Genomic DNA, 27016 nt, shown 5'->3' with positions numbered 1-27016 from the left:
GCTCAACTATATGTATATTACTAAAAGGACCAAATATTCTTTTCTTTGTAATTTATTTAAAATATCTTTAAAGGATTATACACATAATGTAAAATTTCTATAGCTGTATAAAGCACCTAATTTAGATGTGAATGAGACAGTTTATCAAAGTAATATGTTAGAGTTGTAAATTGTTCTAATGGGTACTGAAAAATCAAAGAATTTGTTCATTTTCAGAATTGCTCTTTTTCATTTGTTTCCCGGAATTGTGAATCTGTATTTCCTGCTATGTCTTCTGGATACTTTATATAATATTACAGATTTGCATTATTCTTTTTAAAATGATAATCTCCTCCTTTTTTTGTGCTTTTACTTAAAAGACCGACATCATGACTACATATTTGGTCGTTCTGTCCTGTCTTCTGCTCCTATGTGCTTACAGTTTATAACTGCTTTTAAAAATAGCTTTGGCATTTCATAAAGGAAAAAAGGCAAGATAAAAAAAAAATATTAAATAAGTAGTTTTCTACTTTCTTAACAGCCTGCAATAGGGAAAAAAAGCAAATTTGAAATTCTTTTATGTGGCTTAAAAATACAGTCTTCTGGCTAGAAATACACAAGTAAATGTTCCTGACTCAGGCGACCTAGCTATTTTTTTCCAGGAGTCATTACAAATAAAAAATTTTCTCAAAGTCTGATGATTTTTATACCTTGAATACGTTTTCTGTAACTAAGTGGTATGTGGCCTAATCTTTGGACAGAGCCCTTGTTTATGATGCATGCTGTTCTCTGTTATTTTTAGTCCTCATTGTGCAGGAAATACACAAATGGAGACTATTACTTTAGCTTGGCAATTATTCATAAAGAAGGCCCTGGCCTTTTCAGATTTTGAATTATAGCAAGGGCTAATCATGATAACCACGTGGAAAACCAATTTTAAAACCTTACGTTAAAATAAATCAGCGTGTGTATGCTTAGAAAACCTGACGGGAAGAGTTGGGCAAGCCCAAGTGGGTCCTGCTGTATTGCCATGGCTCATGGTCCTCAGTGCCTTTGTGCTTGTTCTGGCCTCTTTTAATGAGAACATGTCTGTTGCCTGTGGCACAGGACAGCACATGAGTATAGACTTTCCTTTGTATCAGATAAATACTCTGATTTTTAAAGTTCAGAAAGACTGTGTCACTTGGACCCATAACTATGGCATTTCCCATAACTTACTGAGATTCATCAATGACTTTACTGGACAAAGTGTAGCAGGACATCAGATCTGAACTGAACCTTGTGTGGGTATCAGATACCCTGAATACCCAGGCCAGGCTGGGTTGCCATTGGCTAACATTCAAGATGAAGCTTTGAGAGTAGTACCCTTATATGTCCGGTGATATGCATTGATAAGCCGTGTCCCAAAAACTCACTGGAATATCAAAACATGATATTGTGAGCTTTGTGATATCATGAGCTTTGTGTTGCTTGCTTAGAAATTAGACCCTTAATTTTAAAAGCAACTTTTATCTTTTCATAATTTTGTTTGGACAGGAAGTAGAATTTTCAGGTAATTTAAAGAAAATTCAAGTATGAATGTGTTAATATAATCACTGGATTATCAAAATTTAATACACCTGCAGAATACAGCAGAGACTATATAATTAGCGTTTCTCTAGATGTTTTTCTGAAAGAACACAAGTGGAAATACAGATGAATGGTGGTTATCTATTAACTCTGGATTCTCTTTCTCTTTCTCATTTCTCACCTTTCATTCCATTATATTACCCTGCATTTCCCTTTTTTTTGGTTTACGTTAAAATTCCACTTCCCTTTTTTGTTTAAATATTACAAATGTCCCTTTACCTCCCCATCCACTTCCCTTTTTAATTACTTTTTACCCAGACACTTCTGAGGTTGATTTATTTGTTATTAATGCTCCATACACTCCAGTGCCAGATCCCACTCCCATGATGCCGCCAGTGGGAGTCCAGGCTTCCATTCTGAGTCATGACACCATAAGGATTACGTGGGCAGACAATTCACTGCCCAAACACCAGAAGATTACAGACTCGAGGTACTACACAGTCCGATGGAAAACCAACATCCCAGCAAACACCAAGTACAAGGTACTGGCACATGTGCTGTGGGTGAGAAAAGCTAATTACTGATATTTTCTAAATCTAAAATTCTTGAATCTTGTGTTTCCAGAATGCAAATGCAACTACTTTGAGTTATTTGGTGACTGGTTTAAAAGCAAATACACTCTATGAATTCTCTGTGATGGTGACCAAAGGTCGAAGATCAAGCACATGGAGTATGACAGCCCATGGGACCACCTTTGAATTAGGTATGTGTTGTCAGAACCTTAGGTCATGTGGCATTTCTTCTCTGCAAGATACAAGTCAGTGGAAGTCCCTGCTAATGTGCCACATTCCAAGTCATGAGAGTTAACATCACCTGCTTTTACTAATCAAGAAAAAAATTGAGTGCATTAGTTAATGTATTTACCGAATGCAGTGAGCAACTACAGCTGGAATTCAGTGTTCGCTTTTTCAGCTGGTGAATTATGTTTTTTTAATCATTGCACAAGAACATTAGCAAATAACAGGATAATATAAAGTATACTAGATTTTAGGAATCAAGAGATTTGAGTTCAATCCCAGGTCAGCCATCTACTGAGTGTGATCATAAGTCATTCAGCCTCTCTGAATCTCTATTTCTTCCACCTATAAAAAAGGAGTGATAACCTCTGCCCTTCCTACTTTATAGGGTTATTGTTAGGGTGAAAGGAGCAGATGGGAAAGCACAGGCTCAGTTAGAAAGCATTGTGCAGATGGGAGGGGTCATTGTCATTAGTCCTGCTTTACTGGGAGACTTGAGAAAGAAAAGATGAAGCGGCCTGCCCTTCACCAAGCAGCTGCAATGCTGTGCTTGCTGGAGCCTAGCACTTTACCAATAGCTCTCTTGCAAACCAATTAGTGTCTTGTAAAATCTCCCACTGGAGTATCCTTAGGGATTTTGTCTGTAAGTAAACATGAAAGAAAAAAGACAGTTAAGCAAATTAAGGGGAAAGCAGGCCGTCCAGGTTTGAGATTTTGTTTGCTTTCTGCTCACTTGTAGGCCTACCTTTCTACTTCTTGTACTTTCCCAGCGTGGAGACATGTGTAACCATTGTCTCTGTCTATTCCAGCCTCCTATTTTTTCTCTCCTGTATATAAATAATGACAAAGTTGAGGTGTAGTATCCCAAAAGGCTTGGCCCTAATGTCTTTCTGTCTTCTGAACAGTGGGTAGGACTTCCTACAGAGAAAGGGGTTTGGATTTAGAGAGCTATAAATATAGTGCACAAAAGCTTACATAGACCTTGATTTTGCTTTCTTTGCCAGTTTTAAGAATATCTTTTTGTTTTAATTCCAACCCATTAGCTAATAAATGACATAATGTATTTCCATAGGATGTTGCATTTCACCAGGCTTTCTTCCATTTTATACTGGGAGGATTCTAGCCCTTCAGGAAGAGAAAATTTAAGGCTGTTCCTAATTTGCTTATTTCCCTACTTGTACATTAGAAGTTTTCAGCCCTAACATGGAAACAAGAAATGCAGTCATTTTTATTTTATTGGTTTTTCTGTTACATAAACAGCTTTACATTTCAGAGCTATAAGCTCAAATAGTTGACAGTATGTTTTTATTGCAAACTCCAAATAATAAACATCAATTTATAAATCATGTGTTCTTTGAAGGAATTTGGGGTTTTCAAACATTTGGTTTGGAGAGCCAACTATAGGTCAGAGAAAAAATTATTTTACATTTAAAAATATCCTAACAAAATAATCCAAATTAGGAGAGGAACGTCATCTTAGGAAAATTACATAACTTTCCTTATTTTCAGTGTCCTTATCGGTCAAGCAGGGACAGTGGTAACTACCTCTCAAGCTGCCATAAACATTAAGTGAAAAATGATTTGTAAAGTGCCTTTTTTATTTCCCTACCTACTTACCATATATATCCCTGACGCCAGCTGAGATGCCAATTCTGTATCTTCGTAGTGTGGTATTCTCTCTGATATTTTGCGTATTCTTCTTTTTATCTGAGCTATCTGTAGATAGACTGTGAGTTCTTTGAAGTCAGGAGGCTTTACGTTTTTTGTACCCTTGATTGTAACTTACAAATGGGAAGGGTTGAAGAAATGGTGAATAGAATTGAAATGGACAGGAATTATTAAAAGTATTGTTATTTTTTAGTTCCTACTTCTCCGCCCAAGGATGTGACAGTTGTGAGTAAAGAGGGAAAACCTAGGACCATAATTGTAAATTGGCAGCCTCCTTCTGAAGCCAATGGCAAAATTACAGGTAAGTTGTTTTGAATGTGTGTCTGTTCCCTCTTCCTGCTGGGCAGAAGCACTCAAGGAAAGCTCTGTTTGGAGAAGCGGGAGTCTGCCTGTGACTGGATGGCCTGCTTTAAGTTAAAGACCCTGCCTAATTCTTTAGGGAATTGCCAGTGAACAGAGATTCAGCTCTTTTACCCTAAATCCCAAAAAGCCCATTACACTTTTAATTCCTTTTCCCTCTCTAGGCAGGCTACTTTAGCTCCTGTTCTTTTATAACTAGAGTTAAAACTTTGAATTGACCTAGGACTTTGAAGGGATCAGGAATTTTTCCTTGGACTTCTAGAGGAGAACCTTCCACCATAAACACTGTCCTCCTCAGCGTTGTCAAGGAGGAAAGGGATTTAGTTGTTAAATATTCCCCTTGGAACCTCTGTTCCTTATAGGTATACACTGAGGAACGGGGGTTTGCCTTCCGAAGTTACTTGGTAAGAATAGGGTGGCCTAAAAATACTGAAAGTGTATATATTTGTATTATTCTGCTTCGGCTTTCAATAGAAACTTTCCAGAAATTCCTGGTCTTTTTTGTCACTTTTAGGTTTTTAAATTTTCTTCTTTCATGAAAGAATCAAGCATGACTTGGCCTGCATTGCATTGTCCTTTGTCTTTAAAGCCCAGTAATGCATTGTATGGGCCAGGTAGGCTTGTGGTTGTGGGTCTCTCTGCCTCAGCCATGGAGATTGAGTGCCCTCTGGTGGAAGTTATCACTGTGACTTTCGCCCCAAATCTGGGAGAACTTAACAAAGGTTGCTGCCCTTCTCCCAGGAGTTTTTATCCCAGGAGGTCACACTGGTGAGACAAAAACAGCATGTTAGGCCGTTATCGATTTTCAAAACTGCATTATTTTAATTGTAGACCAAAGTACATTATTTAAATATTAACATATTGAAGTGATTCAGTTTTCCTTATGATTTCCTAGCTCCTGAAGATACTTAACCCTATATTTTCTATCTTTTATTAGTTTTATTATTTCAACTGCTGATATAGATGATAACTCACAGCTTGGCACTGTGTAAATTGTGGTTTTTCTCTATATTATGTTTAGAGGAGCATTTTGAATGGATTTTACCATTCTGTAACTGATTCTTGTTTGTGCTCTAACATATATCTGTATTGACTTACTGATTGCGAAAGAAAAAGCAGAAATAAGATTTCTTTTTCCATTAACTGCTTTGGACAGGTTACATCATATATTACAGCACAGATGTGAATGCAGAGATACATGATTGGGTTATTGAACCTGTTGTGGGCAACAGGCTGACTCACCAGATACAGGAGCTAACACTGGACACACCGTACTACTTCAAAATCCAGGCTCGGAACTCAAAGGGCATGGGGCCCATGTCTGACGCTGTGCAATTTAGAACACCTAAAGGTAAGGTTCCCCGCAGTGTTTTATAATGTGTCTCTTTAGTGGGGCTGTGCTTGCACATATCACTTTAGCATGTAGAGACTGTGGATGATAATAAGAAGTCCTTATGATGAGTCACAGTGTGTGCATTTACCTCAGAATAATGCCTCACTCACCACTGACCACCAGAGCGGTGCTCCCTAGGTCACTGACCTGACCAGATCATGTAGGAGGGAACTCTGACTCCAGTCTGTTCAAGGCAGTGATGTAGAGCTGTTTACAGTCAGATCAGGTGTGATTGATTCTCTTTTCCCATACAGAGCAATAGCATATTATTGTGATAAATGATTCTCTTTCAACACATGCAAACTCCCAACCTGAAAGGCTTAATTTAGACGTTGTAGGTAGGAAGGGGGCCCTTTAAAGAAACTCTAGATAAGAAAGTGAAGATAAAGTATTGAACCAAGAGAGCTTAGGAATAAAATTTAGTCGGGGACTGAGTCTCTGGAAATATGGAAGCTATATAGAGTTTCTCTTCTGTTGGTATTTAAAAAAAAAAAAAAAAGACTCAGTTTGTTTCGAAGTTTATGGGATTTTTTTTTTTTTTTCCTTTAAAAAATTCTGCCTGTCCCATCTTCAAAACTTGTGATCCTTGCTCTTGTTTCTTCTTCCCCTGTGCTTGGCCTGTTAGCGGACTCCTCTGATAAAATGCCTAATGATCAAGGTAAATGAGTAGATGGCCTCTCTTTCCTTTCCTCTCTTTTGTGACCTATTATTGGCTTTTTGTTGTTTTTGTTTCCTTTTTTCTTGTGTTCAAAACCATGTATTTATTGGCCAAAGTGGAGTTGAGTCCATGTTTGAGGCACTTGGGGTATCTGAAAAGCTGGGAGCTGAAATAGACTGGCAGGAAAAAAGAAACCTGAGTCCAATAAACTTGAGTTCTACAGCTGTAGGAGATTGGCCTTAAGCGTGGGTCTGATTAGCACTAAGATATTGAAATTCTGTAACAATTTCGGCCATGATGAGAGCAAGCATACCAATCTGTAGCATATAGGATTTTATTAGTATCTGTAAATGAAAAGTTGTAATCAAATTCGGTGAATACCCTATTTCCTCCTCCCACAAAGCTGCTACAAATTTCCCTACTATGAGTATCCATGACAATATTCGTGCTCTTTATTCTCTTACCATAAGCTTGATGCAGAGCTCCTTTTCCATTTCTTCCCTTAAATATATCTTCTCACTTTAAAAGACGATAGAAACAATTTTAAATGGAAACCTAGGAAGCATGGGCCTCATTGTCACCTGAAATTATATATCAGCAAGGTCATTTCACACCATAGTTACTGTGGTGGAGGGTAACTGTGCTTTGTGATTTTCATCTCTGGGAATTCAGCTAAAGTTGATATCTGTTTCCTATACTAAGAAAGAACAATAAAAATTTGATGATTGCTTTCATGGTTTAAGAATAGTAATTAGAAATACAGTCTTTGGATCTTGGTTAATGGCAAGGAAGAGTCAGAACTTGAGGTTTCAAGTTTCAGGGCTTTAGAAATGTGTTTGCATTCAATGAGTCTTTTGTTGTACTTTGGAGAAACTGCACACATGCTTTCATATGGGGGAGGGAGGCACCCTAATCATGGTAGAAACTTTTACTTAAGTGTAAGAAAAGAAAAATAACCATTCTGTATATGCACAGAATATAAATGTGCTTGTTGTTCTTTCCTGGCGTCATGCCATAAGCCAGAGTGCAGTTCTGAACTGCACCCCACCTCTGATATTTAAAAATTCTTTGCCCATATTTATATTTGGTGTTTGGTTAATCCTTGGGATTTCTTGTTCATAGGTTAAATTTAAAAGAAAAAAATGTTGGGAAATACAGGAATTAAACCAACCAGCTTATTGCAAAGTGCGTTCTTTGGCAATTATTTACATAATATGAATCTCTAGATAGTTTGTCGTAAATGTGGACTACCTGACAAATAAGGGCACTTAAACATGAAGAGCCTTACAAGTGCTAGGTCATTCCACCAGCTAAACTTACTCATAGTGAAAAGAACAGCTGAAACCTTGATGTGTGGTGTGTGCCATTTGGGAGGATGGCAGCAGCAGAAGTAAGGGGGTAAAGGGATTAGAACGGGCAATTGGGGAGAGACAGTGAGCTGACTTCCAGCGTGTGCCCTTTTGCATACCCAAGAACTTCTGTTACCTTTTGGGGTTTTGAACTTGAGGAAACATAGAAAACACTGTTTTTTGTCTCTAGATTTATTCTGTTAAAAGAACTACACACAAAAACCTTCAGATTTTAATTTCTTTCATTTCCTTCAAGTCTGATAATTTATAGAAGTACTTGATGTTAACACCAATGTTTTACAGAAACACATCTAGTTTATGAATTTCTAGCCAAGTTTAATTTATATAAATTACTATTTATAAGTGTTTTTGAAGCTTCATGCGCTCTGCCTCTATAAAGAGAAAGAATATATTCTTCCCTAAAGATTTATTATACTTGTAATAATAGTAGTTAATATTTATTGAACATTTACTGCCTGTTAGGCAGCACTGAAAGTATTTTATAGGATTAAATTTCCACTTAATGCTCACAATAGTTTCATGAAGTAGATACCATTATTATTACTGTTTTATAATGAGGAAACAGGATAGTTAAACTTGCCAAAAGTCACACTGTTAGTGCATGGTAGAGCCAGTATGCAAGGGTTGACAGTCTGTTAAGCATTGAGCTTAACTTTGAGGAGCAGCTTTTACTTTGCAGTTCTTTCCGACCTCTTCAAGAGAAGTCTGATATTACTTTCTGGCCCCAAGCTTTGGGTTGAGGGATATCTTTGCTTTATTGGGAAAAGACTCCTTGTATTTGCTTTACCCAAGCAGCTTTTTCTATAAATGTGAAGAACAAAATCCCAGGCCAAGGATAGGTGCCCTGGCCAGTTTTGCTTAGTGGCTAGAGCGTCAGCGCACGAACTAAAAGGTCCTGGGTTCAATTCCGGCCAAGGGCACATACCTTGGTTGCAGGCTCGATCCCTGGCCTTGGTAGGGGCATGTGTGGGAGGCAGCCAATCGATGTGTCTCTCTCACATTGATCTATCTTTCTCTCTCTCTTTGTCTCTCTCCCTCCATCCCTCTCTCTATCCCTCTCTCCCTCCCACCCCCACTCCCCCTCTGAAAAGCAATGGAAAAAAATATCCTCAGTTGAGAATTTAAAAAAAGGGATAAGAATTTCTAAAACACTGATATTTGCATTTTCTGAGGCCCACTTGTGAAGTGGCCTCAAGCCTAAGGTCAGCAGCCTTACTGTGTTCCCTGATGACAGGTTAGAGTGTCTTTTGTGAGCAACTAGAGTAAAGACTTTGTCTTTCGATCTTTTGTGTATTTAGGTGACTGAGCAGGAACTGAGACCCCAATTTAAACCTCCGCTTGTCTTCCTGCTCCTGCTTAGGGAAAGGCAACTTTATAATTTGAGAAAAGAAGAGTCTGGTTCTTTATTGCAGAAGCTAATCAAACTGGTTTTCTTGGTTCCTTTTCCAAGAGAAGCTACTTTTGCATCAGTGCTCTGAGCCACCTTTCAGAAACTTATTTCCTGGGCTGGAGAAGTGGGGTATGTTCCCACCTTATGAATAGTGAGTGGCAGTCTAGTTGCACACTAAATACAGCCATGGAAAGGGTGTCAGCCTTTCAGATGCCTCATTGCATAGAAAGCTAGAACTTAGTTTGTTTTGCACCAATAGACTATATTTTCCCCGGTTGTTGATATGTTATTTCCTTTTCTCATTAACAAAGTAGACTGAAAATATTTTTTTATAGAAAACGCTCACTAGCCGTGAAGTGGACTTGTCACTCCTGGAGTTGGGTCATTACTGACATGATTTTTTTTTTTCTCCTTCAGCCTCAGGGTCTGCAGGAAAAGGAAGCCGGCTGCCAGACCTGGGATCTGACTACAAACCTCCCATGAGCGGTAAAGCCCCTCCTGTGGCCCTGTTGCCTACTGTGGGCTTGATGCAATTCTGCTTGACATCTTGAAATGGCCTTATAGCTTGTGTGCAGTGATTATAGCATGTTACCTATTTCCTTTTATTTAATAGAGTTAGCTTTAGGCACTTACCTGGCAAATATTTCTTGAATTACTGCAAACCTATTCATGGGGTCTATAAATAAAATTGTTTCCCCCATATCCAACTTAAAATTATGAACAAACAAGCCTTCCTTTTGCCTACTGCCTCTAGAAAAAAATTAGAATTTTGTTTTCAAAAATAAATTATTTAGTGGAATTAGCCACCACCCAAGCCAAAGAAATGCTTCAGAATCATTAATTTCTCCCCAGACTACTTACTATAGCGTTTTTAGTTTGGGAATTCTAAAAAATCTTTCCCACTCTTATAGCCATCCTAAGAGCTGGTGCCTTCTAATTACTTAATGATGATACCTACTCTTCTATAGAACTTCACCATTTGTAAGTTACTTTCAGACATGAAATCATTTTCAAGCAGGGAAAACCAGTGTCATTCCCATTTTAAACATTAAGAGACTCAGTGGAGAAGTAATCTGCCTGGATCCACCCACTAATTATGGAAGTCCTAGAATCATAACCCAGGTCTTCTGACATCTCATTGTGCCTTTTCCACTATCACACACAGTCTAAAAGGCACAGGTTCTATTCCAGATGTAGAAATCTGGTATTGGTGAAAATCCATACAAATAGCTGCTAGAAATAATCCTTACTGTCTCCTGTAAGACATGGAAGAAAAAGGCGTGTCCCCTGGAAACTCCTACTCTTAACTGTGAAAATAAAATGATCTCTTAATATCTAGCTCTCTATTTAAATAAAAAGTGGTCCTGCCCTGCCCTGGCCAGGTAGCTCACTTGGTTGGAGCATCGTCTCATACACCAAAAGGTCACAGGTTCATTTCTCAGGGCACATACCTAGGTTTCAGGTTCGCGATCCCCAGTAGGGCACCTACAGGAGGCAACTGATTGATGTTTGTCACCTCTCTCCCCCCATCCCTCCCTCTCTCTCTGTTTCTTCCTCTCTCTCTCAAGCCAATAAACATATCCTCGGGTAAGGATTAAAAAGAAAGTGGTACTGCCCACACTTGTGAAATCAGCCTCTTCTTTGGAGAACCAGACAAACTTGCATGCTTTAAGAAATTTTTAATCTCCTAGTTCTAGGACTTTGTGAGTTTTTTTTCTCTTGGGATGCATATGTTACTTTTATGTTCTGTCCACAATATAATATTCATACTGTTCTACAGTATGAGCATGCATAACTTTTATAATGAGGTGAGAAGCAAAAAAATGCTGTGAAAAAAGTAATTATTTCTTTGTCTTTTCTTTCATTTATGCATTCATTCATTCATACATTTTTTTAAAGATTCGGGTTCTATATAATAGGCTATGGGAGCAAAAGGAGTGAGTAACATACAACCTAATAGAGATAAGGGAAAGCTTTGTAGAAGTGATATCTGACCCAGATTTTAAAGGATGCATAGGAGATTGTAAATGTCAAGGAGTGGGTTAAACATTCCAAGAAGCAAAAAGGGCATGTGCAAAGGCCTGGCAATATAAAACAACCACTGTCACCAGGGATCACACTGCATAGAGGCAGGATAAAGATTCTCAGGTTAGGGAAGGTTGGTTAGGACCAACCTATCAAAGGCGCAAGTGCTGAGAAATGTGAACTTCATCCTATAAATAACATATGTAAGATGTCTGATACTGGTAAACTATGACTTCTCTGTTTTTTGAGTATCTATAGTTAGTAAACAGTGAAGAATGAGTTGGGGAGGTAAGAGCGTAAAGTTGGAAAAGGTGGTTAGGAAGTTTAAGAAATGGCCTATCGTAATGACCCTGGTAGAAGGGTTGATGCTCCCTTTGGGAGCTCACTCCTACTCTGTCTTAGAAGGGAGATTTTGGCAAGCTCAAAGTTAGAGGTCAAATAATGTTAAATGGGAACTCATCTCTGTTGAATGCAGAGAACAACTGCTTTCCAGCCCCACCTCTGCTTTCCTCCTAACCCCTGAGAGCTCCCCAGTCTCTCCTTTCAATGCCTGCCCTATTGCATACCCTGCCCAGCAGCTCTATTAATAAAAGTTTCATGCAAAACCCGAATATGGCCTAATTTATTGGCCCCTAGTTCTGTAGTCTTCCCCAAATATAAAAATGTTATTTTACTTTTTAAAATGTTATTTTATTTAAGGTCAGTGTGTACAATTTGAGTTGTTTATCTGCTTACCTTTTTCTCAGAAATGAAGGATAAAAATGATTGAACCAAATGTAGAAGAATAAGCTCTTAAGCTCTCCTAAATCACCCAGGTTCTGCACTGTGCTTAGATGTAGCCTATAAAATCATAACATCAAAACTTGGAAGGTCAGCTAATCCAATGTTATGGAAAGGATTCCCACAATTAGTATTGTTTGGATTAGATCATAAGTTTATAAACCAGGCTGTATATGAAATTCACTTTGAGAGCTTTTTCTCTAAAAACAGCTTCATGGTAGGAATTTATCCTACAACGTCCCAGCCTGATAGGATGACTCTATGTACTTCCAGTGACTAAACACTCATTACTTGGCAAAGCAGTGTCCTCCTATTGTACAGCTCTGATTGTTAGAAAGATAAGAGGTAGAGAAACTAGAAGGAAAGACATCAAATGTCCATGGTGGTTAGATCTCTATGGTGGGATTGCCCATATTCTATAGTATGAGCATGCATAACTTTTATAATGAGGTGGGAAGCAAAAAAATGCTTCAGAAAATGGAAAAGAACTTAGAAAAAAGCTAGGTTACAGAAGACCTCCAAAAAAGCTTGGACCCCATCCTGTAAGCAGTTGGGAAAATAATAAGTATCATTGTTGTAATAATAATATTTGTTGTTATTATAATAATTATTATTATAATGAAGAAGAAAATCTAAACTTCCTCAAAGTTCTAAATGGCCCCTGTACACCTCTCCAACCCCATTCTGTCCTTTTTTGCTCACTTCCTTCCCTTGAAGTTTGCGTTTCTCTCTTTGCTTAAGCAGCAGTGGCTACCTTTCTCTTCCTTTATCACACCACGCTCATTCCTGCCTTAGGCTCCTTCCCCTAGGCTGTTCCCTCCTTCTGCAGTGTTCTTCCTGCAGGTCTTCATATGGTGGGACCTCTCCTTTCATTCAAATCTCAGCTCAAATGCCATCTTCTCAGAGAAGCTTTTTCCAACCATTCAATATAAAATAGCCACCCAGTTACTGTATTATAGCCCCCATTTGATTTTTTTCATAGCACTCATTGCTAATAATTTGTGACTTACCGTTTGGCTCCACCCCCACCCCAACATTCATGTCTCTGTTGCTCACCATTGCTTCCTCATCTTTAGTACCCAGAACAATGCCTGGCACCTAGCAACCACTCATTAACTATTTGTCAAATTAATGCATACATGCAGACCTACATTTTCCTGAAATGGAGTAAGAGAACTAACTCTGCATAAACTGTTTTATAAAAACAGAGAGACTTTATTTTTGAAGTAATTTTTTGTGATCTCAGACATATTTTGGAAAAAAACTTTTGCTTTCTGTGAATGTACAATTTAAAAATAGTTTCGAAAGTCAGAAAACTAAATAATTTACAAATGGTGCTTTATAAGATGAGTTTATATATGACATAAGACACAAGGGAAGACCCTTTATTTTTCCAAGTATAATATTCAGTATAATTTCTGAAGCTTTTCTTGAATGGCTTTGTGCAAAGCACTGTACTGAGAAATGTTCATAGGGCAAAAACTCAGCTTTCTGGATTTCATGATCTAAAGGAGGTAGCCGTTTTCATTAGACACTTTTACCCAAGGCGCGGTGGTGAGCATTAGAAAGAAGCTCATACAAAGTATCTCTACTCACATGAAGGTTCTATAGCCTGACTCTATGCATTTCTAGAATTTTCTAATACTAACATACCATTCTTTTCTCTCCAGGCAGTAACAGCCCCCATGGAAGCCCCACCTCTCCTCTGGACAGTAATATGCTACTGGTCATCATCATCTCTGTTGGGGTCATCACCATCGTGGTGGTTGTGGTCATTGCTGTCTTTTGCACCAGGCGCACCACCTCTCACCAGAAAAAGTAAGGAGCCCCAAATGTAGCCTGTAGATTTTTGGTATCTGTTATTTTGCTTCTATGTGACTTCTGTATTTGGAGTTGCATACAGAGAAAAACATAAAACACTTGAAATGTGATGTCATAAATATTTTTGAAGAAAATGCAGACTGGTTCCACTTATGTGTATTTGTCAGGGTCCTGGCAGGAAAGAGGAGGCACACTCAGAAGGGGTGAACAAGAATTTAATGAAGGGATCATTTACAAAGTCCTAGGTGGCGTTATGGAAAACCGGGCAGCAGTGTTCAAGGGCCAGCAGCAATGAATGGCCAGCCACCTTAGATGGTGACTATGACTGTCACCCTCATGCCTGAAAGGGTAAGAGTTCTTTTGGAAGAAGAGAGCTATTTTCAGAGATCTGAAGTGGTAGGAGAGGGCTTTGGACAGAAGCTTATGTGATGGTGGGAATGGAGACACTGACAACCTCTAGCCTAGCAGGGAGGGGCAGGAGAAAAAGCATCTCTGACCCTCCAGTGTCTTGTCTGTGCCTTCTACTGGGCAAACCCAACTGGACTCCAGGGGCAGGATTGCCAAGTAGATATAGTTCATGTTACTCAACCTTTCGAGTCACAGAGCCAAGTAGAGAGATCAGGAGAGGAAAGTGGACCATGTCCAGCCTTGCTGGTAGTCCCCTGGAACATGTCTATATGCACACAGTAAGCCAGATGCACAGGAGCCTGCACATTCTTATGGGCTGTTTCATGGCACAGATACCAGGTGAGATGGAAGAAAACCACAGGCGTCTTATTCTAAATCTAAGTTTAACCACTTATAGAAGGGGTGGAGGGCTGTGACTTAATGGATAAGAAAGGATCATCTATCATCCTAGCTGGTTTGGCTCAGTGGTTAGAGTGTCGATCCTCAGACTGAAGGGTCTTGGGTTCGATTCCAGTCAAGGGCACATCATGTACCTCTGTTGCAGGCTCAGTCCCCGGCCCTGGTCAGGGTGCATGTGGGAGGCAACCAATCAATGTGTGTCTCTCACAGCGGGGGGGGGTGTCCCCCCCCCTCTCTTCCCCTCCCTCCCTCCCCCTCAGCCCCCTTCCACTCTCTCTGAAAAGCAATAGAAAAAATATCCTCTGGTGAGGACAAGAATGGAGGGGAGGGGAGGGGAGGGGAGGGGAGGGGAGGGGAGGGGAGGGGAGGGGAGGGGAGGGTCATTTATAATCACCATATCAGATTCCCAGAGAGGTCAGGTAGCTGCCAGCCCTAAACCGCTTTGGGACTTTGAGGCTTGTGGCTAATTGTGTAGAACAGATAGTGCGGTTATGCAGTAATGTAGTGCTTGATAACAGCCTACAGTCCCGAACTTGCGAGAATCCTTGACCCTAAGTCACGTTTAACTCTTATCTGGCAATAAGACAGCGTAAAAAAGTAGATTTCTGAGTTACCCCAATAGCAAAACACAATGTGGGTAATAAAAAAAATGACTTAAGTCGCCGTGTCCTAAAAGATCATAAGATGAAGGTATTGCTCCATAAGAAACAGAAATTCATGTCTGTGTGATTATCCATCAGACTTGGTCTGCCCAAGCTGGGATGCACGTATTTAATAATGATGTGTCTTGTCAACACACAGGACGGGTACAGCTACCCTGTAACTGCTGCTGGTCATGCTGTAGGTCATCTTGTGTAAGCTGTATGATGTTTTTAATTCTGCTTTTGCCTCAATAAAATAGCTTTCTATAGCTTGCATTGCATCACTTTCCCAAGAGAATGGGGACTCCTTTTTTTTTTCTTTTTAAATCCTCACCCAAGGATATTTTCACATTGCTTTTCAGAGAGGGTAGGGGGAAAGAGAAAGAGAAACATTAATGTGAGAGAGACACATCCACAATTGATTGCCTCCCGCACATACCCTGACCGGTCCAGGGATCAAACCTGCATCCGAGGTATGTGCAGCTGCCTGGAACTGAAGAACCTGGGACCCTTCAGTCTGTGGGCTGATGCGCTAACCACTTGAGCCAAACCAGCCAGGGCACTGCAAGCTTCTTTGTTCAGCATTTCGCATTTTTCTATCTTTATGAACTGAATTTTATAGCTAGTTATAGAAATCTTGAGATTTCTATTTAAAATAATCTAAAAAACAAAATGACAGAATTCCTTTGTGCTTTGAAGAATTTAAAGTAAAAAATAAAGTACTAAGTCTTTAGCTTGAGAGATAGGAAAATGGGTTGATAATAGACTCTGTACTCTGTATTTGAATCTGTAAGTCCTGCAGATTTGGGGTCCCTTTGTTTAAAGAATTGTATCAAGTCTTCACAGGGTTTTTCCCCTCCTTCCCCAGTGGCCTGCTTTGTGTTCCATTGACCAGTGAAAAATATGTGAGCTTTACCTGCCAGCATGGCTCAGCAGTTGAGCATCGACCTATGATCCAGATCGTGGTTCAGTTCCTGGTCAGGGCACATGCCCCGGGTTGCAGGCTTGATCTCCAGTAGGGGGGTGTGCATGAGGCAGCCGATCAATGACTTTCTCATCAATGATTCTATCTCTCCCTCTACCTTCCTCTCTCTGAAATCAATAAAGATATATTTAAAAGAGAAATATGTTAGCTTTTGTTATTGCTTTGTTTCTCGTTAATACTTGAAGTGCCTCCCCTTTCAACTGTAGCAGTTTATAGGCTCACTCGTATAACATCTAAGCTGAAGAGCATGGAGAGTCTAGGCCTCCTTGTTTCTCAGCACATTGCTCCATTGTCCCTCACTTTCAACAGTGAGTTTCCTTGGCATACCACCACCACATCTAGAGACCTTTCTACGCTGAGAATAATAATTTTCTCCCCCTTCCTAAGTGTCCTTCCTCTCTGAAACCAGTTCTGCATTTATCCTGTGGATTTTAGTGTTTCCTATCTTCTAAGACCTTGTACTTGTACTTGTACTCTGACCCTCTCTCCAGCACAGCTGACCTCTGACTCATTGGCTCTGTCCCTTCAGCATTTAAGTGTGCTCTGACTTCTTCCATAATTATAACCCTTCCTCTACTGCATGGTGCTTACCACCAGCTGCTTACAAATCCCTGTTTTTCCCTTTACCACAAGACTTCTTGAATACTTATCTATACTCATTCCTCATTCATTCTTTCACTACCAACTCATGCTTCAAGCCTTTCTAATCTGAATTCTGCCCCACAGCTCCACCAGAGTTGCCCCTTCTGCATTTCCTCTTGAATGATTTGGAGGCACTGTCCAGATCCAAAACAGAATTTATAATATTTTCTGTCAAACTTGTTTCTTCCTATTATTCCCAGTGTTAGTAAATGGCTCAAGCCAGAAACCTTGGCATCGTCCTTTATTCTTCTTGCTTCTGTTTTGCCCCACCTCACATCCATTTATTCACCAGGTCTTGTCATTTCTTGCTCCTTGCTCCATTCCTGGTGTCCTGGGCCACCATCATTTGTGGCTGTGGTTATTGCAGCACATCCTAGCTGGTCTCCTGTTTTGTTCTACCCCTTAAATCCCTTCCTCACACCACAGTGGGTGTAAATTTTTAACTCAAAATTGATATGCTTACTCTCCTGCTTAAAACTATTTACTGGTTTATTATTACTCTTGGCATGGCTCCAGAAGCCCATTATGATCTTATCCCTGACTGCCTTTCCAGCATCCCCATAGGTCACTGCTCCCACCACTTGAGACTTCCTACAGTCCTACTATGGTTATACCAGGCTATTCCTCTGACATATGCTGATTTCACCCCCTGGAATGCACCTTCTGTCCTGCCCCTTTTGGGTCTTAGCTTAAATGTCACTTTTTCCTCTTGGTTTTTTTTGTCCACCTTATGTCCAACTATTAAGAGGTTACTATAACACTTGGCATTTCATTAAACTCAGATCATTTTAACATAATCATTCAATGTCTGCCTTCCTCACTTGACCAGAAGTGCTGAGAGCATAGCAGTCCAGCACAGGGTCTGACATACAGTGGGTCCCTAATAAGTGCTTATTGAATGGGTGAGTGAATGAATGACTTAATGGAGAAACTAAGGCACAGAGAAGTAGACACTGTCACCTGCACTCTTGACTTTATCCAGTTGTTAGTCCTAGTTTGGGTTAACTAAAATGTTATTCAAAGAAAACAAACTCATACAGACGACATAATGATGGTTACCAGAGGAGGAGTGGGGTAAGGGGAGGAAGAGGAGGGTAAAACGGGTCAAATATATGGTGATGGAAGGAAACTAGACTTAGGGGAGTGAGCACACAATAGAGTATATAGATGACGTATTACAAAGATGTACACCTGAAACTTATATAATGTTATTAACGAATGTTACCCCAATAAATTTAATTTGAAAAATAAATAAAAATATAAAATAAAGTAAAATGTCTTTCCTCCCTCCTTTATAAGCCATAGATACTATGTTTACTCTATTGTTATGTTTTTGGTGAATAGTTGTCTTTTCTCTGTGGACTGGAGGAACCTTCTGCTTTAGAGTTTATCTGATTTAGAAATGCTGCCTAATCTCTTGATACTAAAAAAAAGTAACAAGGCAATATTCAAATATGCCCTTGTACGTATCTCCAACTATATGTGGACAAAGAGGAGATATATTTATTGTTGAAAAATTCTTGCCTCTTTTTCTTTTGTGTGTGTTTTTAGTTCTGCCTTTTCTTGAAGTGTCTCTCAGAAGGGCAGTTTTAATCATTCAAGCCTTTTGACAAATATGTTTAAAAGAGTTACTTAAAAAAACATGCTTTCAATTTTGTGCCTTAGGAAACGAGCTGCTTGTAAGTCAGTGAATGGCTCCCACAAGTACAAAGGGAACTCCAAAGATGTCAAACCCCCAGACCTCTGGATCCACCATGAGAGACTGGAGCTGAAACCCATTGATAAGTCTCCAGATCCAAATCCCATCATGACTGATACTCCAATTCCTCGTAACTCTCAAGATATTACACCAGTTGACAATTCCATGGACAGCAACATCCATCAAAGGCGGAATTCATACAGAGGTGCTGGTTTTCCCCAAATGTTGGGAGACTGTTTTCATTTAAATCATTTTGCATTTTATCAGATTGCCTTCTGTGATTCTTATAGGAGGTGAGATTTAAAGAAGTATGTATTACAGGATTTCTACAACGTCTGATGAAGGATAGCTAGCGTGTTGTGGGGGACAGGTTCTGTACCCAGATGAGACACCTTTTAGATATTTTAGGTCTCTCATTGGGCTTTACCAGCTTAATACTCAAGCATTTAAGAAAACCTAGCCCATGTCTGTGCATTGTATTCTGTTCCTTCAGTTGGAGCCCAGCTGTCATTGTGGTGTTCAGAATGTTCTTGGTCTGTGTGATCTTATAAACACCACAGTGAATCATGGTAGGCAGCTTTGTGTCAACTATATTGACTCTCAAAAAGGACTCTTGTAATGCACTAATGATCACTTTCTGCAGAAATACCTTGTCCTCATTTTCTTGTTTGTGAATCCCCCACTAGATATGTTTTACTGCTGAGGCTTCTCAAAGTGGCCTAGAGCACATGCTTGTAACCAACTTCCATATTTGATGTCTAGGGCATGAATCAGAGGACAGCATGTCTACACTGGCTGGAAGGCGGGGAATGAGACCAAAAATGATGATGCCCTTTGACTCTCAGCCACCCCAGCGTAAGTTAAAAGTGTCTTTTCTCTGGTGCTACCAGTCTATTCAGTCAAGTTGGAGACCAACTGTGAATGACCTCTTTGACTTCACTTGATCCTGACACAGAAGATATTCTACCAGAGCTTTGGCAACTTGAGGGAAGAAGTATTAAAGAGTTGCCCTATTTTCCAATTAATATTGAGACTAGCTTCTTCAATTATAGGGAAATAAGCTAAAAAGCCAATTTCCCAGTCTCCTAGGAATAGGGAAGTAACCAGTCTCCCTAAAAGTGCAGAGCATCTGTGCAGGGGAGATGGGGAAACATCTGTCCAGGCTTCTTAGGCTTCCTGATGCACATTCAGAGTTGATAGGCACCTGTGGAATTTTTTTTAATTAGTAGACTTTTTATCTTACAGAAGTTTGAGGTTGACAGTATGGAGTGGTTTATTTTGGGGTTTTTTTTGTTTGCTTGTTTATTTAAACCTTCACCCAGGACATGCTTAGAGAGAGGAAGGGAAAGAGAAACATTGGTGTGAGAGAGAAACATTGATCGGTTGCCTTTCATATGTGCCCCATCTGGGAATTAAACCCGCAACCCAGGTATGTGCCTTGACCCGTGCGCAGGATAATCCTCAACCACCTGAGGGACTCTGGCCAGGCAACAGTATGGAGTTTTTAAAGCAGTATTTTCAACCGTATTTGACCCATGCCTCACTTTGATAAGGAAAGAAAGTTGCCCAACCTCCTATAGTAATATTTAAAATTCAAAATAAGTTAAATATCATGATTAAAAGCAAAAAAGCAGTGGAATAAACCTTCCCCCCCTGCCCCCCCCCCCCCCAAACTAAGCCATTCAGAGTAGCTGGCACAGTTGTGCTTCCAGTGGAGGGTCCCCTGTACCATTCTAGATTAAGAATCCACTTCCTATCAGTATCAGTTTTACAAACTACTTGATACAGAAGTATTTGCTCTAACCCAAACGGTAGGCTAATAAGCCTCAGCACTGTCAGATACCTAAATTCAAATCCTGAAAGCATTAGATCCTAAAAGATAACTTTTTACTTTTAACCCAAATGAGCTTTTCAATTTTTCATTTATTTCTTAAAAGATGTCCAATTTCAGAACTCTCAGCCATTTCTTTGTCAGCAGTGTCAGAGATTTAAATAATCACAAATATCTACACTCACGCAGGCGCACCATTGCACCCTGTATTTGGGAACTGGTGGAACCCCTGTGCACGTAAATGTCTGCACACGCACTCTCTCACTCATGCACAAACACTGTAGGCACTAGATGCTTTGAAAGAGTAAGGGCCTGTTCATGAATAGGTCATTTCTGCACAAAGTATGTTTTGCTTAGGATCCGTGATCAAAAGAAGGCCCCACACTTGGAATTGTGCAGGGGGAGTCCATGGTTTCCCTCCTATAACAAGGTTCCCAGGTTTAAAAACACAAATATCCCAAAAGAATAAATCTATTCCAGTTGCTTTTGATTTATAAGAAGATGGTAGCTTTATTGCTTGTTTGTTTTGTATAAGACTTTAGGTCTTACCTGACTGGCTTATTGTTAAAACTTGCAAATTACTATTCTTATTCCTAGATTTGGTACTTTTAAGTATGTTAAGGAGAAAAGATATGCTGTGCCAGTTGATATCATTCCTTTTTCTCCTTTTTTTTTTGTTGTTGTTGGTGAAGTATGAATAAATTTGCAGTATTTGTGCCTCAAATAGTTGGGCGGGTGAGTGGAATCTTTAAGAATCTGAAACCAGGTACCTGAATACTTTGATCTTAGGTTTGAGATACCCTTTTCCCCCCACGGCTACTGCCCTATAGTGTATACCCACCAGCCACCTGTGAAGGCCTTGCCCAGCAGCGCTGGGTCCTTAATCGGCCAACAAATAATGATGGCCACCTCTTTTAGGCAGGCACTTTCACATTGCTTTATTTGTTATTTACTTCATTTGGGAAGACTGGAAATGCCTTTAAAGAGAAAAAGAGAGATTCCAAGATGACAGCAGATTTAGTGGAAGCTACACTGATACTCTCCCAGCACCAAGCTGGAATTACAACTAAAAATAGAAAAACCATCCTGAATAATCAACTGCAACTGAAGACGAGCTGGAGAGCACCCTCATAACCAAGGACATAAAGTGGAGACAGCATAGAGACTGGTAGGAAGTGCAGAGGTGCACGAGGGCTGGCTGGGCTCCCACAAGCAGCAGCTGAGGTTCCAGAGGGATAGCTCAACTGTGGTGAGTTCCCACTGAGAACTCTTAGGTCTAAACCCCAAACTGGGCTCCCCAGCCCAGAGCAGCAGAACTGAGAAAGGTGCCCACATAATATCTGGCTGTGAAAATGGGGTATCATCTGCCAGGGAGAGACAGCTGGAAATACAGACACCCTCTTAAAGGGCCAGTGCACAAAGTTTAGAGTGCAGCCACTCACCTTGTTTTGTGGTAGAGGGAGGGCAGAGAGGACTAGAGCTGTGTGAGAAGAATCCAGAGATGTTGGCTTGGAGGATAGAGCTCAGAGGGCAGCCATCTGAGTTCCTATGCTGAGTCATTCCCCTATACTACAGAGAACATCTATATTAGGCAAACACCATCCAAGCAGCTTTTGCCTGGGGGGAAACAGTTGCCCCACCCTGTTGGAAAACCTCACCCCACCCTGTGGAATTTCTACAGTCTGAGTCTCATTAAGAGACTGAATAACAATCAGCCCCTGGGTGCTTTCCGTCTTTGCCTGATCTGCTTCTGGACCCAAGGCTTGGAAAAGCAGACTTTGGTGAACATCTTTTCTTGGTCTTTTCCAAATGCAGCCAGCCCCAGCAGAGGGAACTACAAGCTGTGGAAAGTGGAAAGCTTCAAACAGTACTCCAGGCTAGTCACAAATAGTGTCTGATATTGACCTGCACTAGAGACCATCCAAAAGACTAGGAGTCTTAGCAGATCTACCTAATACATAGAAACAGGTCCAAACAGGCAGCCAAAATGAGGAGACCAAAAACCAAGCCCCAAATGAAAGAACAAAAGAATTCTCCAGAAGAAGAGATAAATGAAATGGAGATAAGCAATTTATCAGATACAGAGTTCAGAATACTGATTATAAGGATGCTTAACAGCATGAGAAAAGGAATGGAAACTATGAAGGAAAATAAGAATGACATAGTAGAAACAAAAAAAAACATTGGAGCCCAGCTGGGCATAGCTTAGCAGCTGATCATTGACCTAGGATCCAGTAGATGCAGTTCGATTCCTGGTCCGGGCACATGTCTGGGTTGTAGGCTCAATCCCCAGTTGGGGGTGTGCAGGAGGCAGCCAATCAATGACTCTCTCATCATTGATGTTTCTCTCTCTCTCTCTCTCCCTTCCTCCCTCTGAAATCAGTAAAGATTAAAAACTAAAATGTACTAGAAGAAACCATTTCAAAAAAATAATTGCAAGGAATAAACAGCAGATTAGGGGAAGCTGAGGATCAGATCAGTGAATTATAAGACAGGGTAGAAAAAAATCAGAGAATGAAAAAGAGAAAACAATTAAAAAACAGGAGGACAGTTTAAGGGAGCTGTGGGACAACATGAAACATTACAATATGTGCGTCATAGGAATGCCAGAAGATACAGAAAGTAAGCAAGGGTTACAGAACCTGTTTGAAGAAATAATGGCAGAACACTTCCCTAACCTGGTCAAGGAAAAAGTCACACAAGTTCAGGAGGCACAGAGAGTCCCAAGCAAGAAGAATCCAAAGAGGTCCACACCCAGATACATCATAATTAGAATGCCAAATATTCAAGACAAAGAGAAAGTATTAAAGGCAGCAAGAGAAAAGCAATCTGTTACCTACAAAGGAGCTCCCATAAGGCTGTCAGCTGACTTCTCATCAGAAATTCTACAGGCTAGAAAGGAATGGCATGAAATATTCAAGGTAATGCAAAACAAGGATCTGAAACCAAGACTGCTCTATCCAACAAGGCTTTCATTCCAAATAGATGGTGAAATAAGGAGCTTCCCAGACAGCCAGGCCAACATGGCTCAGCAGTTGAGCATCAACCTATGATCCAGGAGGTCATGGTTCATTTCCTGGTCAGGGCACATGTCTGGGTTCTGGGCTCGATCCCCAGTAGGGGGATGCAGGAGGCAGCTGATCAATGATTATCTCATCATTAATGTTTCTATTTTTGTCCCTCTCCCATCCTCTCTCTGAAATCAATAAAGACATATTAAAAATAAAAACAGCTTCCCAGACAAAAGAAGGTTAAAGGAGTTTATCACCACCAAACCAGCATTGCAAGAAATGTTAAAGGGACTGCTGTAATAAGAAGTTGAAGTAGAATGAGAAACATAGGCATAAAGAATTAAAATGGCAATAGATACGTACCTGTCAATAATAACCTTATATATAAATGGATTAAGTGCTCCAATCAAAAGGCTTAGGGTAGCTGAATGGATAAGAAAACAAGTCCCAACTACATGCTGCCTACGTCTATAAGAAACCCACCTCAGAACAAAAGACTAACACAGGCTGGAAAAAAAAAATCTTCTGGAGGACTTTAAGGGGGAGATTGACAGCAATACAGTCACAGTAGGGGACTTGAACACCCCACTGACTTTACTAGATAGATCTTCCAGACAAAAAATCAACAAGGGAACAGTGACTCTGAATGACATACTGGATCTGATGGATTTAATTGACATTTACAGAACATTTCATCCCAAAGCTGCAGAATATATATTCTCCTCAAATGCACATGGATCATTTTCAAAGATCACATTAGGACAGAAGACAAGTCTCTACAAGTTCAAAAAGATTGAAAGCATATCAAGCATCTTCTCGGACATTTACACCTTCAAACATTATGCAGCTGTAAAAAAGAAGGATCCCTTACCCTTTGAAACAGCATGGTGTAGCCTGGAGAGTATTATGCTGATGGAAGTAAGCCAGTCAGAGTAAGACAAGTGTCACATGATCTTATTCATATGTGGAATCTAATGAACAAAATAAACCGATGAACAAAGAAGATCCAGAGACATAGAAGCATGGAACAGATTGATGAATCTCAGAGGGAAGGCAGGGGTGGGTGGGGAGAGATTAACCTAAAAACTTACATGCATATATGCATAACCCATGGACACAGACAGTAGTGTGTTGAAGGCCTGTGGGGTCGAGAGTTGCAGGTTGGAAGGGATCAATGGGGGGGGGAGCAGACATTTGTCATACTTTCAACAATAAAGATAACTTGAAAATAGAGAAAGTCAGCTCTGCCTGGTGTTGCTCAGTGGTTAGAGTGTCAGCCTATGCACCGAAGGGTCACAGGTTTGATTCCTAGTCAAGGGCACATACCTCATTTGCAGGTTCACTCCCCTCCCCTGGTTGCGGTACATGCTGGAGGCAACCAGTCAGTGTGTGTCTCTCACATCAGTGCAATGTTTCTCTCCCCCCACCTTCTACTGTCTGAAAAAGCAATGGAAAAAATATCCTCACATGAGGATTAATAATAATAATAATGGAGAAAGTCAATTTTGTTTTTCTGTTGCGAGAGTCCTCTCTATAATGCTTTCAAGTAGGTAAAAATCAGGAGGCTTATTCACCTCATCCTAGTCCTGATTCTGGAAAACACTGATTCTGAAGCTCCTGCTTCTGAAAACCATTGGTCTTCCCCTAGAAGAGATGCTGACTCACAAACTGTCCTGTGAACCCTCTTCAGCCAGCTTTTCCAAGTTGTATTTTATTCCAAAGGACCACTTGAGCCTTCTGGTTCCCCAGGTCTTGAAGAGGGGCAGTGAGACTCTGGGGTTGCTGGTTGGTTGGTCCACCTGCTTGTTTACAGGTGGCCAGAACAGGGGATGGCTGGAGAAGAAAGGCATCTGGTTTTGTTTGTTTGTCTGCTTTTCTTTAAAATATGTTTTTATTGATTTGGGAGAGAGGAAGGGAGAGAGAGAGAGAAACATCAATGATGAGAGTCATTGATCAGCTGCCTCCTGCATTCCCCTTATTGGGTATTGAGCCCAAAACCTGGGCATGTGCCCTTACTGGGAATTGAACTGGGGCCTCCTGGTTCATGGGTCAACACTCAACCATTTAGCAACACTGGCCGGGCAGCATCTGTTTTATTGACTGGGATTTTCTTCCAGGGTAATGTTGAGTGTCCCCACAAAGATCTAAGGAGATCCTTGGTGACAGAAGACATTTTCAGAGACTCCAAAGGCTAATTAAGTTTATCACAAAGTTTGTGAAGCCCTTCCTTAGGGAATGAAAGATCACCTGTGTTCCTAGTCACCTCTACCTATTTACCTATTTGGGGGCTTTTGAGCTGGTTATCTTGATCTTAAACATTGTTTCTATGACTACTCTAGGGAGTGCCTAAGGAAAGTTGATTCACAAACTAGGCTTCTGATTTTGTTTTCATATCTTGGGTTGATAATGAAGCCTCATTAGTACAAGTTTTGTCTTCACATAACCTTGTATATGAAATATCTGTGTGGAAATTTGGATTTGTTAGCTAAATGCAGCAAATTGAATTTCTTAGTGTGGGAAAGAAAGAGGCAATTAGGAAAGATCCATGTGTTTTAAAATGTGAAAAGATGTGGTTGAGCTCCCAGGCTGGAAGTTGTAAGACAGTGTCATAGGCTGAGTTTCATGCTTTTACTACTAGATTGGACCATAAGAATCAGTTCCATTGCATTCCTTTTAAGATATGAAAACTGATTAAACAGCTATTCATTCATTCAACCTAAATACCTAGTGCATGCTTCATTCAACAAGTAAGAAAAGGCAGAATGAATTAGGAATACATGTGAAGGAGAAGGACTTACATCTTTCTAGCATGAGAAAGAAGTATAGAAACCTAAACCATCATTTCTTTGCTTATGGAGTTACATTATGTGACATTCAAATAGATATTTTTAATACCTCATATAATTCATGTTTATTGTAGAAAAATTGGAATTATAAACCAATAGAAAAAAGTGTTTTATTCCTGATACTGTTCTCCACAAGATAATCACCATTAACATTTTAGTATATATTCCTCAGACTTTTCCTGGGTGTAGAGAGAGAGAAATAGACAGGGGTATGCATGTTGATTTTTTAAAACAAATGTATAAAATCCATGGCTAATTGCCCACATCCAGCCAGCTGCCACCAGAAAACCAAGGGAGTGGTTGCATTGTATGGGAGGGGGAGGGATGATTTTGCTCTTGAAGTATGATTTGTGTGTGTCCGTGCAAGCATGTTAAGCATTTCTCTGTCTTGTGTTCATTCACAGCTGTGATTAGTGCCCATCCCATCCATTCCCTCGATAACCCCCACCATCATTTCCACTCCAGCAGCCTCGCTTCTCCAGCTCGCAGTCATCTCTACCACCCAGGCAGCCCATGGCCCATTGGCACATCCATGTCCCTTTCAGACAGGGCCAATTCCACAGGTGAGAGACGAGGACCGAGCCCCAGGTGGAAATCATTGCAAAAGAGTTGGCAAGCTGACATGGGGAAGGACTTGCCTGCTTAGAAGGATTTGGAGATTTTCTCAGTGTTTTATATTTATCATAACATTTCTATTCCTGACTCAAATTTGCTTCTGTAAAATTGGCCCCTTTTCCCCCCAAA

At 40.2% G+C, this 27016-nt stretch overlaps 1 protein-coding gene across 5 annotated transcripts in view; it reads left to right on the top strand.

Moving 5' to 3' along the window:
- NEO1 (neogenin 1) overlaps nt 1-27016 on the top strand; it is a 275123-nt gene that overhangs the window by 237698 nt on the left and 10409 nt on the right. For 3 of the 5 annotated variants that reach the window (XM_016201544.2, XM_016201537.2, XM_016201554.2), the window contains exons 17-25: nt 1915-2090; nt 2173-2311; nt 4207-4314; nt 5530-5724; nt 9602-9670; nt 13660-13807; nt 18551-18789; nt 19347-19439; nt 26677-26835. In XM_016201544.2, coding sequence (XP_016057030.2) covers nt 1915-2090; nt 2173-2311; nt 4207-4314; nt 5530-5724; nt 9602-9670; nt 13660-13807; nt 18551-18789; nt 19347-19439; nt 26677-26835 — 1326 coding nt within the window. The remainder of the gene's footprint in view (nt 1-1914; nt 2091-2172; nt 2312-4206; nt 4315-5529; nt 5725-9601; nt 9671-13659; nt 13808-18550; nt 18790-19346; nt 19440-26676; nt 26836-27016) is intronic. The other 2 variants (XM_016201561.2, XM_016201547.2) reach the window with 1 other exon arrangement.

The sequence above is a fragment of the Miniopterus natalensis genome, chromosome 1, assembly GCF_054644295.1.
Source record: "Miniopterus natalensis isolate mMinNat1 chromosome 1, mMinNat1.hap1, whole genome shotgun sequence".
NCBI classification, from domain to species: domain Eukaryota; kingdom Metazoa; phylum Chordata; class Mammalia; order Chiroptera; family Miniopteridae; genus Miniopterus; species Miniopterus natalensis.
The sequence above is the reverse complement of the archived record's forward strand: the minus strand, read 5'-3'. Positions and strand labels throughout refer to the sequence as shown.